At 43.6% G+C, this 14,011-nt stretch overlaps 1 protein-coding gene across 35 annotated transcripts in view; it reads right to left on the bottom strand.

The window, feature by feature from the left end:
- LOC143688451 (period circadian protein homolog 2-like) overlaps positions 1-14,011 on the bottom strand; it is a 65,858-nt gene that overhangs the window by 49,371 nt on the left and 2,476 nt on the right. For 11 of the 35 annotated variants that reach the window (XR_013178043.1, XR_013178038.1, XR_013178047.1 and 8 more), the window contains 4 exons: positions 12,057-12,283; positions 7,264-7,359; positions 6,934-7,084; positions 4,043-4,151 (listed from right to left, as the gene is read on the bottom strand). Coding sequence is in view for 5 of the 35 variants with exons in the window: in XM_077166358.1 (XP_077022473.1) it covers positions 4,059-4,151; positions 6,934-7,084; positions 7,264-7,359; positions 12,057-12,265 (549 nt within the window). In the remaining 30 variants the exon portion in view is untranslated. The other 24 variants (XR_013178054.1, XR_013178051.1, XR_013178052.1 and 21 more) reach the window with 16 other exon arrangements.

The raw sequence follows: 14,011 nt of genomic DNA, 5'->3' as shown, positions 1-14,011 counted from the left end.
TATCCCCTTTCTTTCCCATGTCATCAATCTTTCCCTCTCTCTTAGAGCAAATCCCATCAGCATCAAATATAATGCTATTTATCAGCCCCTTTAGAACAAAAAGAAATCTCATAAAAAAAGAAAAAAGAAAAATAAATAAGATGAAGTAAATTAAAAAGAAAAAAAAACAAAGAACAGGAAAAAAGAATGAAAGGGAAAAAAAGACCTCTCTATTCATTCCACTTCTCCCTTCAACAACTGTATTTTTTTCCTTTCAGAAAGACTCCTAAAAGGAAGAATCTATTTGACCTCATTGTTAAAACACTTCAGTTGTTTTTCATCACTTTCAGAATAAAGCCAGGAAAAGGCTTTTTCCACTGGAGTAGACTTTCAGGCCAAATCAGTCTCCTGGTGTGCACATTTGTAACTGTTATGCACCCCAGAAAAGCCATGTTCTTTAATCCTTATTCAATATTGTTGGATAGGACCTTTTGATTAGTTGGTTTCCATGGAGATGTATCTCCACCCATTCAAAGTGGGGTTGCTTACTGGAGTCCTTTAATAGGGAACTATTCTGGAAAAAGCTTCAGAGCCAACACAGAGAGAGACTTTGGAGATGCAGAAAGAAAACACCCTCCTGGGGAAGCTAGAAAAGGGAAGCTGGAAGAGTAAGCTAGCAGACATTACTATGTGCCTTTCCAGTTGATAGAGAAGCCCCAAATGTCATCAGTCCTTTCTTGAGTCAAGGTATCTTTCTCTATATACCTTAATTTGGACATTTTTATGGCCTTAGAACTGTAAACTTGTAACTTAATACATTCCCTTTATAAAAGCTAACACATTTCTGGTATCTGCATTCCAGCAGGTGTAGCAAAACAAAACACCTGGATTTCCTCCAGCCTCACTGGTCACTACTATTCAGTCCCTTTGCTGGATCTTTCTCATCGCCACAAACTGTAAATGATGACATGCCTCAGGGCTCATGCTCTACATCTCTCTTCTATCTAGACTCACTCCCTTGATAATTTTATCCAGTCATGTGGATTTACACTTGATCTGTAAATAGGTTTAAATCTTAAGCCTGACTATCTCTCTTAAACCTTACATGTTTATATCCAACTACCACCTCATCTGGATGTAAACATGCATTTCAAACTTAACTGGTCCAAATTCAAACTCCTAGAATGTCTCCCTTAAATATGCTGCTCCAAAAGTCTTCCTCATCTCATTAAATTCTTTCAGTTGATCAGAACAAAAATCCTTGAAATAAACCCTGACTCTTCTTTTTGTCTCATATGCCATGCTTATTCTGTTATAAGTTGTACAGCTCAACCTTCTAAATAAATCTAAAATTGAACCACTTTTGGCCAGCTGCATTATTATCCCTCTAATTGAACCCATCATGTCCTCTCAACTGGATTATTTTGTTATGTATTAAAATTAAAACTACTCTCTCAGTTATACCTTTGTCTTCCTTTAATCGATTCCCTACAAAGCAGCTAAGGGCTTCTATTACAAAATATATCTGCTCATTTCACTTCCATTACCTTTGAGGTAAAAGCAAGTCCTTATGATGGCTTTCAAGGCTCTACACAGTCTTCCTTCCACCTCCCATAACATCCTGATTTTACCTACCTTGACACCCACTTTCTGCAGCACTGCTCACCTCCTTAACATTCCTGGAATACAGTGTCCATACTTGCCACTACCAAGGATTTGCCCTTCCCTGAAATGCTCCCCAACCCTTTTTCCTCATCTTCTACCCATCCTTACACAAATATTGCTTTTCCATAATTCCTTCCCTGGACACCTTACCCAAAATTACAGCACCTAAAGGAAATCTTGAGGTGTTAATAATGGAGAAGAAACTCTATGCCTGAATGTTATGCCATGCGAGTCCTGGTAGCATGTAATAGTTTCAGAACTTCACCTTTACCAGGTATGGCCAGGTATTTGGCTTCCAATGCACATGTAAGGACAGAAGATGTGGCCCTGGACCCATATAAGGCAGGGACCTGAAAATGATACCTATGCATAAAGTCAGACCTTGAAAGGAGGACTGGTAAAATACTAGTCCATAAAAACAAACAGAAAGCTTCTCTTTAAGTAAGACAATGCACAGGGAGAAAAAAAATACTTCCCATAAATTTTTTTGAACCTCAAACCTGTAAGTTTCTACAAAGTAATGTGGAGCCTGAAATTACATGTCCTATATAATGTGGGAATCTCAAACTAGAATTTAACTTAAAATTACTCATAGACTCAAAAATTCCTGAGGGATCAGCTTAGAACAAAATAAGTCACACAAGGAAAAAAACTCACTAAGGAGAAACCAGAAAGAAAAGGAGTAGTATCTTCTAAGTACTGAGAGAAAAGACTTTTCAAACTAGAATGCTATACCCAGCTCAACTATCATTGAAGATCTGGGGTGAAATTAAGATATTTTCAGAAAAGGACTGAAAGAGTTTACCCCTCACGTGTTTTCATAAAACATTGTTCAGGTCAGATTCCATAAGGTCTTACGGCATGGATTAAAAAATAAAGCTCTACTGGTAAAACTTACAAAACACAATCAGTAAGAGAATCCCAGAATCTTCTCATCATCCTACAAAGATGCCTGCAGGGCCAGATGCTATTGGACATGCAGTGTGTCTGTGTTCCAATGGAGGCAGAAAGTTGATATTATTATTGTGTCAGTCAGGATTCTCCAGAGATAGAGAATTGAGAGGAAGTATCAGTGTGTGTGCATGTGTGTGTGTGTATGTGTGTGTGTGTGTGTGTGTGTGTGTGTGTGTATAAAGATATATATATATTCACAGGAAAGGCCACAAATTTGAAACTGTGATGAATGTACAGTTGAAGTCCCCATGCTGGCAGAAGAGGCAGAAATTTTTCTTCCCGACTTCTGAAATCCTCAGTTCTAGCTTTTAAGACCTCTAACTCTTTGGATGAGAGACTTCTCTCAATACTAAGAGCAAGCTCCTTTGTTGATTATTGATGCAATCAGCCATAGATGTAATCAACTGATTTTAAATGAAAATCTCTCCACTAAATACCTTTACAGTAACAATCAGGCCAGGGTTTCTAGACCAAACAACTGGACACCATAACCTAGCCAAATTGACATACCAAATTAGCCATCACAATTAGTGAGAGAATTCAAGCATCCAAGATGAGTACAGGACATCACACCCATAAAATATCATTGTTGATTTACTTTTAGTCCTAGCTCTACCACTTATCACTTATATATTCCTGTGCATATCAATTACTCTTCCTGAACCTCCAAGGAATATGAGGAAATAAATTCCTGCCATATGGATCTCACACTTTGTTCATTTGTCTTTGTGAAAGAATATGAAATCATTATGCAAAGTAAAAGTATTATAAAAAGTGTACCCTTAGGACCTCAGAGACTTAAGTATATGTAACTCAACTCCTCCACTCCAATCTATAAACATGCCTAAGTCCAGACTTCCTTACGATTTTCCCAAATTCTCTTCCTCTTAATCCCATCAATCTCCTCTCCCACTTACATACCTGCTATATCAACTATGCTTTCTGCCAATTTCCAAGAAAAAATAATCCACTGGAACTACACATCTGGTGATGTCAAAACTTTATTGTAGATTCAGGGATATCAGAGCAGAGAAATGTCATTTCCCACTTCACAATACTAGAAGTATCTTGTCTGATCTAAATCTTATTCTTTACTGTGTCAAAGCCTGTGTTCCCAGTACTTGACGCCCTGGCAAGCTCAGCCCCCTGGAAAGTATATCCAGTCTCCCCAATCCACTGCTTCCCTCCTGGATTACTAGAATGCAACATTTCCTCCATCCAATCACACCAACAACACCTCATTTCCATGACTGACAAAAGGTGAGGAAAAGGCAGACTGTGGATTTCTAATCCTAAGAGTACAGATCTAAGAGCACAAATCCCACCAGAGTTTATAGCATATTGGGAAAGTAAAGGAGAAAAAGGTAGCTGAGTTTTTCCTTGTGTGACAGGGTCTGTGTAATCCTGAGAAAGTTTGTTTGCATATAAGGCTCAGTTTTCTTACCTGAAAAATGGGGTGATTATACCAGATCAGCACTTTCCAAATGAAGTTCCTCTTTGTGATGTTTTTCTTGTAAGTTCTTATATTCTTTTATCCTTTTGCGATAATGGGGCTGTAAGAAATGGTGTAATATACCCATAAGTGCCAGGAAACCATATATGATCAACTGAGGCACAGGTGCTTGACATGCAATCTGATTTTGTGTATGTGTGTGCACCTGAGTGATATTCAGCCAAAATCATTGCATTCATGTGAGTCATTCATCTGTGCTTGCTGGTCTATCTGTTATAATAAACCTTTAAAAAACTCTTCAACAATATCTTATAAAGTAGCTTCATTTGAGAGTACCAAATATTTATAAAACATATTGTATGCTTGCAACTTGTAAAATTTTGCAGCAACAAAAAGATAGAAATATTCTTCATAGTATTGCTGATATTATAATCCATTTGGCAACAGAATTCCTAATCATTATGACTGCTCACCTGGATCCTCAGCTTGTACTTGGATATGGACCTTTCATATTAACTCATTTGATCCTCATAACCACCCCCATGTCAAAGGTAGAATATTTCCATTTTACAGACGAGCAAGCTAAAGTTCAGCAAAGTGACGTCACTTGCCCAAGATCTCCCCATGGCAGGTGGCAGGTCCAAGAACTTAATCCAGGTATTTCTGACTCCAAAGTCTTAATTCTAGATAGGCACTCATGGCAATACTTCCAGTTTGTACTACACTAAGATTTTACTAGGTATGCATTTGTAACTAAAACCATAAGATGAAGTATATTTGCTTCAACTTATCTTTATCTTGATAAATAAATTGATAAAATAATAGATTTAATTTCTCTAATTTGTTGTTTTATCTGCCATTGAGTTTAGAATGTGTCTGATTATTTAATTGATGGGGTTGCAATTCATTTCTGAGACCATTTTTTTTTCAGACCATTTGAATTCAAGTGAGAATTGTAATCCATGTCTTAGTTGGGTTGGGCTAGAAGGCTTAACACCACTGAAGTTGGTTTCTGACTCGTGATGCACATCCAATGTAAGTCAGCAAGGAAGCTCTGTTCAATCACAGCCACCCAGGAGACCGACTGGCCAAGTCCTGAGCAGCAGGGCCACCAAGAAAGTGGGAAGGGAACGGGGTGCCTCCTAGAGCTTCCTCCAGACTGTATGGGCCTAGTCTCTACTCAGATTTCATTGGCCAAAATAAGCCTCAGAGGCAGACTAGAACATGGGACCCTACCCTGAACCTGGAAGATGGCAATACAGAATCTGTAGGTGCAGCCCTAAGGCCACCATATCTCACAGAGGCCCGTGGGTGCAGCCTTAGGGATACCATATCTCACAAAGTTACATAGGTGTTCTGCTCATTTGTAAAACTTCAGAAATTCTGGGCTCGAACCAATACTGCAACTTATCTCCCCTCACCAGTGTTCCTGAACCCCTCTAACATGCTCCATGTACTTTTTGCATCTTGTAATTATACATAATCCATGTATTTATTCTCTCCCTGCATTCCACCCTGCTGGTCTATATGCTCCAAAAGGTCAGTGCTTTTCATCTGTTTTGTTCACTGGCATATCCCAAGTGCTCAGAACACTGCCTGTCTTAGAGTAGGCATCTGTAAAATGAATAAATGAGTGAATGATTTCAAAAGAGCTTAAAGATTCCTTCTAACTTCTAACAGCCCATCTTTCTTAATGTTTCCCATCCCCATCATCTCCCAAGGGGTGTAGCCACTGGCGCTGCCCCTCAGAAGACTGGTCCTTGGGCACAAGGAGGCCCCAAACATTGGGGCTCTTCATTGTTGATCCAGACAGCTTTGGTCCTTTTCCATGGGGCTCTGTAGCCCCCTGGCACATCTCCTAAAAGCACCCATCCTCCTGTCCCCTAGGCTGCAACCACTAGGACTCAGTTACAGATCCACAAACCACAGGACAATCACAGAACAGTGCAAGGAATGGCACAGTAACTAGAACAGGGCACTCTGGGGGCAGGGGCCAGGCCACTGGCTGGGAAATTGGTGCCCAACCTTTGTAAGTGGTTTGTCCCTCCTGCCTGAGCTAGCCCATCTACATAAAAGGAAAGTTCACTTACTTTTGACCAGGAAAAAAATATTTGTCATTCCCAATTCCCCACTACCTTCTAAGAAGGTATTACATGGTAAAAAGGTGGTGAGGATGCAAATTGCAGATGAGATGACAGGAGAAGGGCTTGGAAACAGTGAACCTGGGTCATGGTTTGTGGGTATGATGATTACCATAGAAGGGAAAAGAGAGATTCAGGGTGTTTGTAGCTAAGTGAGAATTTTTTGGAGAAGACATCCTATGAAAAAAATTAACAAGTTTTTTGGCCACTGGGTGACCTCACCCAATATGCCCCTCCATCTCCACTGTGAGATACTTAAAAATCTAGAAAAATTAGAATATCACTAAGGCTCCAGATGGAGTTTATTTTTATTGGGGTTAAGGAGAAGTGCTGATCCCTCTCAGGTAATGCAGAGAGAAGAATAACAGCAGGAATGAGACTAGAAGCAGCACCTATAGGAATAGAACCATATCCAGGGAACCTGGGGGATGTGGCAGGGGCTTAGAGGCCTGCCACAGTGCTTCCAGACTGCAGTTAGATCAATTCTCACTTGGAGGTTTGGAGCACAATCTCATACCCAGGGCTTCTCCTAGATTTCAGCGACCCAGTTATGGCTCCAAGAGAGGGGGAAGGATATAGATAAGCACAGCCTGTGATCTCCCTAGGGAAAGGATGACTGTGGTTTATCACTGTAAATTCCACACTTAACTAAGTGTCTGACTCATTGCCTAGGCTCAGTAAGCTTTTGACGAATGAATGAATAAATGGATGAATGGACTAGTTCAAACAAAAGTGACCTACCTGTCCTGTCCATTTTTTTTCCAGGATTATTTCATGGAGCTGGATAGCAACCCAGATCCCAAGTAGCAGAGATGTTTCTGTCTCATCTTTTAGGCTTTGGAGAGCTTGCCTTCCTAACTCTCCATAATTTGGTTTTGCTTTCCCTATACACCTGGGGGGAAACACGATATAAGCTTATCTTTCACCTAAAATTTCAAAAGAGCTTGATTGTCCCCGAGCCCCAGGCAGGTGATTAAGAATATGTATTCCACCGGTATTAGTTAGGGTTCTCTAGAGAAACAGAATCAACAGGGAACACTCACAAATATAAAATCTATGAAAGTATCTCACGTGACTGTGGGAATGCAGAGTCCAAAATCCACAGGGCAGGCTGTGAAGCCGATGATTCTGAAGGAGGGTCTGGATGAACTCCACAGGAGAGGGTTGCTGGCTGAAGCAGGAAGAGAGCCTGTCTCAACTGAATCCTCCTTAAAAGACTTCCAGTGTGTAGATTAAGCATCACTCATTGCAGAAGACACTCCCCTTGGCTGATTACAAATGGAATCAGCTGTGGATGCAGCTGACGTGATCATGATCTAATTCTATGAAATGTCCTCATTGCAACAGACAGGCTGGCACTTGCCCAACCAGACAAACAGGTACCACCACTTGGCCAAGTTGACACATGAACCTGACCATGACACCATCTTAGGTAGATCTCTATCAGTTGCCAGCCATAATTTTGGAAAGTAGACAAAGAAGATAATTTCCATTTATTAAGGGTTATCTTGGTGCAAGAACTCTGTCAGTCAGGCTGTGTACATAATTTCCGTTCCTCCATTGCAACAGTCCTACCAGGAGGGCAGAATAGCTCCTAGGTCACAAGTCAAGGAAGCTGAGGCTAAAGATAGGCAAGAAACTTGCCTAAAGTCACACTGGTGAAAAGTGACAAAGTCAGATTCAAACCAAGTCCACCTGACTACAAAATTGACATTCTTGCCATCACAGTCAGGAAAATAAATAAAAATAAAGGTTTTTTTAAGACTGTGAATGCAGTTTGATTAACATCATCCTGTGGTAACCCACAGATATATCCAACTGTGATTCTTCTACCCTCACGTAATTCTGAAAAAGGACACTCAGCTCCTTGAATTTGACATAGAAATAGAAAAATGGACATTTTCTAATATATACATTAGGGACTAATGGTAGGTGCCTTACAGATCTCAGCTCACATGGCCTCCATATGATCTCATACATTGTTTGAAATAAAAGATGGTTCAGAATCATTTTGAAAAACAAATATAGATGAGAAAACCCTGATGCTCCCATTAAGGATAAAAAGATCTCTTAAGAAATCAGTTTAGGAACAAACAAATGCTTTGTTTTCCTACTACATTTCAAGAGTTTCTAGATTATATATTCCTGAAACAAGCATGACACCAGTTCCAAAACACTTCATTTGGCTTATAAAAGCTGGTAAAGGAAAGTCTTCAGAAGAAAAAATTAAAAACAAAAAAAAAACCACTTTGCACAGATGCATAAGTCTACAGATTACAAACTCCTGCCAAGTCTCTCATCTCATCTGAATCTCTCTCAACACCCCATGAGGTGAAAAGTACAAAAATGAATGATCCCAGATATATCTTCATTCCCTCAGTCAGTTAATTGAGCCCAGTTCCCAGTTTGTATGCATACAAACTTTGCATAGTTCCCTCCTAGGGGTTGTAGACACAGCAAAGAGTACACACAGGCCTGCCCCCAAAGAGCTCCTAATCTAGTCTGTGCACAGACATTACACAAATACAGACATTACACAGGTAAATACATGAATCAGAGCCAGGACATTTATGAAATTTACCCAGAAGCAAAGGCTTGCAACTGCTTAGCAAGCACTGATGCCCAAGCTCAAATCCTCAGCCTTCTGGAGCCTCGTCTTCTGTTTTCACTTACACAAGTGAAAATGGGTTGAAGGTAGAACCTACCTTATCATGGTGAGTATTAAAAGAGATAAGACATGCAAACACTCAGTATAGAGTGAGGGCTCAAGAAATGTCCATTCCCTTCTTCACCCCCTCCCCCACTCCTCCACCCACCCCCACCCCCACTTCCCCTTTTCTTTCAAGGCTCATCATTAGTGTGAAGCCTCCCCTGCCTACCCCAAGCCTCACTCCTGTGACCTCTTCCCATATTTTAATCTTCACCTCTAGGTCTTATTTTCTATTGCACTTTTTCAAATGTTTTTTAATTGTCACTTTTATTGTTTATTTTTCCTATTATAAAGGTAATTCTGGGTGGGCGATGGTGGCTCAGTGGCAGAGTTTTCTCACCTGTCATGCCGGAGGCCCAGGTTCGATTGCTGGTGCCTGCCCATGTTAAAAAATAATAACAAAAATAATAATAATAAAGGTAATTCACACTCTTTGCATACAAAAATATTATAATATAGATAGAGCAAAAAAAGAGACAGAAAAATTAAGTAATTGACTTTGACTTGGAGATAACCACTCTGAGTGCATATTTTTTTTCAGATCTTTCTCTAAGCCTATTTTCATAAAACTTCCCTTAACTATTGTATACTAATTAAATTTTCAAACTAGCTAAGTACCTATTCATTACTCTATCCAAACTATTTCCTTCCCCAAATATGGAAAGTTTCAAGCCCCACAAAACTGAAGCCACTCCCCTACCTCGCACCCTACACTTACCTCTGCCATTGCAAATCTCAGTCCAATTACAATTACTGCTTTTGCCCACTACTGCAATGGTCCAGAAGTATTCCTCTATGGGTCCTTACCTTTGAAGAGATTGTGTTGACAGTCATTCCCTACTCCATCAATAATTCAACTCAAAATAATATTAATCAGAATCAATAGCTCCAAAACTCCAATAGGGCTTCAAAGTGTGGCTGTGGAGGTGGTGCCGTGCAGTTCTAAGGCCTGCAGTTAATCACACAATCTCTTTGAAGAGTGCCTCCTTGATGCGTGCAGTGCACGGTCTGTGCATCATCCATGTGGACCACTCACACCCGACATGGCCGATAACATTGGCCTTAGTGCCTGACACAAGTGCTCACACCCATGCCTTCCCCATTCCAGATATACACACCCCTCGGGCACTGAGCTCCTGGAGTTTTTGCACTTTCTTTGCTAGAGAGTTTACTGCACTGTTATGACTTCATCAGTGGTTTTCCAGGCTGGACTGAGCTTCTGGAAGGGATGGGAGTATCAACTATTCATCCTGGAATGTCTGGTGTCATCGTGTCTTATTTAATTGCCTGTGTTATCTTACTCAGGTATTGTCCCCAGGTCATAGGAAGCACCCTGCAAACAGGCAGTCAACACACACGAGTGAGTGAATGAGTAACAGAACCACTGAATCCACACCTGCCACATTATCTCTATTGTTCTATCCTGCCTTCCTTCCTAGCACTTCTGATGGAGTGTAACTACTTATTTAATTGATTCCTCTCTGTCATGATATTGATATTCTTTAGGATATTGATGTGCATATTTTATTCCTCCCAAGGAAATTGGAAACTCTTAATCCAAAAAGAATACAATGAAAATCAAAGAACAAGCAGCAGATCAGTTTGCAATCCTTTATTTTCCAAAGACAGTTAGAGGGGAGGGATAAGAAGAAATTTATAACTAGTTATTCCAGAGTTTTGTAAGCATAAAAGTTAAATCATGCCAACTTCTGTTTGGTTTACTCAACCTCAGCCTGATGAACAAAGCCAGATTCTGTTGAACAGGAAATCTGTGCAGACTTGAAAATAAAAGAGCTGAAGAATAAATAATGAATTTGCAATCTAGCTCTATAGGTAATATGTAAATTTGTTGACAGATTTTTCTCTTCATCAGATGGTGCAAAGTGAGCAAGAGGAAAGAATGTGGGGTTTGGAATTGAACAGAACTGGGTTTAAATCCTGCCTACCAGGTGGGCAACAGTGACTCAGTGGCAGAATTCTCACCTGCTGTGCTGGAGACCCAGATTTGATTCACAGAGCCTGCCCATGCCAAAAGAAAAATATATCCTGGCTGCCCCAGAGTGCAAGATGTATTCAAACAGAAAGGGCCAGGTGAGCTCACATTGGGACAGCGAGCTGGCTGCCCAGTGCCACAGGCAATCAGGGAATGGGGAGCCCAGGGGGCCTCGTCTGTGGGTGTGGGGCAAGTTTGTTATAGACCCCCGAAGGGTGAGGAGTGCTCCTGATGGACATGTCTAAGAGTTCAACTAGGTCTGCCGAGAGCTGAGCTGGGGGAAAAGGGGCCGGGCAGGGGGGTGGTTGAGGCTGGAGCCACAGCTGGGGCCACTGCACAGGACGTGGGATGTGGTCAGTGGAGGACCTAGGTTGGGGCCAAAAGGGACAGCTGTGTGGACTAACGCACTCCAGCAGAAGCTTGATGAGAGTCACAGTGCCCCCCAAACTCCCCTCCAACGACAAACCCTCCCATTCCCCTACAGATCTAAGGGAGTAAAGAATAAGTCTCTGGTTTGGGACATTTCAGTTATTCTTTCTCGAGCTTTAGGTCTTCTTGGGCAACTGAGAGCATTTAAATGTGTGTCTCCAGTGGAGACTACCTGCAGCCGCTTGTAGATGGATTGTGCCCAGACTTTCCCATCATCAGGCTGAAGGCATCTGGACTGCAAGCATAAAATGTAACAGCAAAACTCAGGACACATTTCATCCAATTCTCCCCACCCCTCTACCCAACAGAGATGACAGGCAAGTTCATACCAGGTTAGGACAATTTTTATAAAAAATACAAGGTTAAGAGAAAGCTGGAACGTAAATCATTCATGTATCAGAAAACCTAAGTAGACGGAGTTGGAAACTCAAGTCTGAAGGAGCAAAATCTTTCCCTATAAACTGCCTGGCATGGGTGTGAGTGGGTGTGAGTGGGTGTCCGCTGGCTCAGCTGACCCGCCTCTCTGCACTCAGCGAGCGTGTATGTGCCACTCCAGACAGACAGCGGCATCGCCGACGAAGCACGAACCCCAGCCAATTGGCTGTTCTGAGTTAATACGATTTTCAGAACTCTTGAAAAACTTGATACTCATGATGTAAAGGTTACAGAAGCAATCAGACTACCAAAAAAGCCCAAACCGCCCGTGGACCCCGTCATGCCCACTGGCCCTACCTCTGGCAGCCGCACAGCTCCTTCGCACTGTCACTGCTGTCACTGCCCTGCGAGGTCCGCCCCGCAGAACCGTTTTCGTGGGTGTCGCTCCTGCTCACGCTGCTGCCCATATCGACGTCTCCCTGCAGCGGTGTCCAGCCGGGCTGGGCCTCCCGGGGCTCCTGCGGGGGGCCGCCGGGGCGGGGAGCGAAGTCAGCGAAGCCCTTCATGGTGGCTGCACAACTCGGCTGGCGGGGAGAGAAAGGTCTTCAGGTCTCACTTCCTGCAGGATTACGGGGGGGTCGAGTAAGGTACCCCACTGAACACACCTCCACATTTCACTAAACAAAGCGGCAGTTGTCGGCGATCAGCTGTGAGGACATCACTTCCTTGGTTCTCAGTTACTGAGCCCCACATAGCAGAAGGGGAAGGTAGGGGATGCGGCAGCCGTGTGTTCCCGCTGCCCGGCCAGCAGATGGCCACAGCACCTCATGCAGAGTCACTGTGAACCACTCCAGGAAAACTCGGGATGCAAGGGAGGTAATAAAGGGGAAGAGGTTCCATCACCACAGGAGCTGTTGCTGGCCTGCATTTGGAGGGCTCAGAGCTCAGCACAGTAACCCCACTCCAGCAGTAAAGACTGCTTCATCAAGGGGGCAGTACCCCAAGGGGCCCTTGGCCTTCACGCATGCCCTCGGGTTCCCTGATTGCCTGGTTCTCACCCCGACACCTACTGGAATCTGGTTCCTCGGGGCCACAAAGCTACCTCAGGTAGAAGAGAACCCTTTTTGCAAAGGGCGTCAGGCAAGCACAAATGGAACCAAACTCATTAGGAACTTCAAGGGTTCTAGAAAAAGGTGGCTCTTAGCACCAGCAGCTCTAATGGACCAACCTCCTTTTGCCAAGTCAGCAAAGCCAAGGGGTTGGTCAGAGCAGACTTTGCCCCCTGTCTCTGCAGAGGCTTACCTGGGCTTCCACCACCCTGGGGGCCCCAAGAGGGAAAAGGGTGGCCTGGAAGCCACTGGCATGAGCCTGCACCTCCTGGGCCTCCTGAGTCCCCCTGGTGGCCCCTCGCAGAGGCCCGTCCACTCTGTCTGCTTGGGGAGAACACTCAGACCCAAGAAAAGGGGCTGAAGCCGGCCACCTGGCCACACCTCAATTGGACAGAGGGCCATTGAGAAAGTGCCACCCCTGGTGAGCTCATCATCGGGGAATATGGAGGAGGCATGGAAAGAGAGCAGCCAGACGGCCAACGTCAGCGGCCACTGGCTGATGGGTTCAAGGCCCATTACACTAGCCTCTCTACTTTCATGTAAGTCAGTGCTTCCCAAAATAAGTAGCAAAAAGAAACATTTAGGAATAAAAGCTCATTCTGGGCCCCAGCGCCTCCCTCCACCATGTCCACCGGGTCTGGCAAAAGCTCCTGCACTTCGGGGCTTAAGGAGATCAGAGAGCAGGGCCCATGGCCTTGCCGCTGAGTCCACGCGGAAATGTCACACGTCACTTGGCATAGCCCTGCGCCCAGTCACCCTGTCCCCAGGAAGCCCCACCTAGCCTGCCTCAAGCACAATCAGATGGCCTGTCCCCTGCCTGCCAGCCCAGGGACATCTTCTGATCCCCAACCTGAAAGCAGTTTACTGCTTCCTGATAAGGAGGCCAATTCCCTGAGGCCAGCCTGCCAGAATCTGGAGAAAAAGTTTGTCCTGCAACACAACATGGCACTTCCATGGCGACAGTGGGAGCTGGGAGACGGGAGCCGCTGTCCAACGGGGAGGGAAGGAGCGGCCTATGTGGTGGTCGGGCAGCATCTCAACCACACTGAGGCCCCTTCAAGCACTCTGGGCTCTGCCCCTGAAAACCGTAAGCGTGTACAACACAAAGGCTGCAAACCAGCAAAAATGCAGAGACGTCAGCTTCCTGGCTTGCTTAGGAGAGGTTGCTCTGGCAATGGCGTTTCTAGGAAGCTGGGGTTCACG

The sequence above is a fragment of the Tamandua tetradactyla genome, chromosome 6 (assembly GCF_023851605.1).
Source record: "Tamandua tetradactyla isolate mTamTet1 chromosome 6, mTamTet1.pri, whole genome shotgun sequence".
Lineage (NCBI taxonomy): Eukaryota > Metazoa > Chordata > Mammalia > Pilosa > Myrmecophagidae > Tamandua > Tamandua tetradactyla.
This window is presented reverse-complemented; position numbering and strand designations above follow the sequence as displayed.